The sequence below is a fragment of the Cariama cristata genome, unplaced genomic scaffold, assembly GCF_000690535.1.
Source record: "Cariama cristata isolate BGI_N322 unplaced genomic scaffold, ASM69053v1 scaffold25262, whole genome shotgun sequence".
NCBI classification, from domain to species: Eukaryota; Metazoa; Chordata; class Aves; order Cariamiformes; family Cariamidae; genus Cariama; species Cariama cristata.
In genome coordinates, this window is record NW_009605867.1 from 1,973 (window position 1) to 2,244 (window position 272).

A 272-nucleotide genomic window follows, 5' to 3' on the forward strand; every position below is an offset into this window, starting at 1 on the left:
GGGGTGCCGGAACTGCACCCAGCTCTGCTGGGCACCATCTCCCGCACCCATTCTGCGCCCTCCCTGACACCCGGTAGGTCTCCAGAAAACTCACAATCATCGTGGAGGACCGTAACGACAATGCCCCAGTCTTCCAGCACCTGCCGTATGAAACCTCCATCCCCGAGGTACCTTCCTGGGACTTCCCGGCCCCCGTGGGCGGCAGGGCAGGGGCGCTGGGTGGCTCCTGCGGCATGGGTGTGCCGGCAGCAGTACAACGGTGTGCTGGGAAG

The 272-nt window shown here is 65.1% G+C and overlaps 1 protein-coding gene across 1 annotated transcript in view; it reads left to right on the forward strand.

The window, feature by feature from the left end:
- The window catches only part of CDHR2 (cadherin-related family member 2), a 7,725-nt gene that overhangs the window by 1,232 nt on the left and 6,221 nt on the right, over window positions 1-272 (forward strand). The window contains exon 5 of the mRNA XM_009696168.1: window positions 78-251. Within this exon, the coding sequence (XP_009694470.1) occupies window positions 78-251 (174 nt within the window). The remainder of the gene's footprint in view (window positions 1-77; window positions 252-272) is intronic.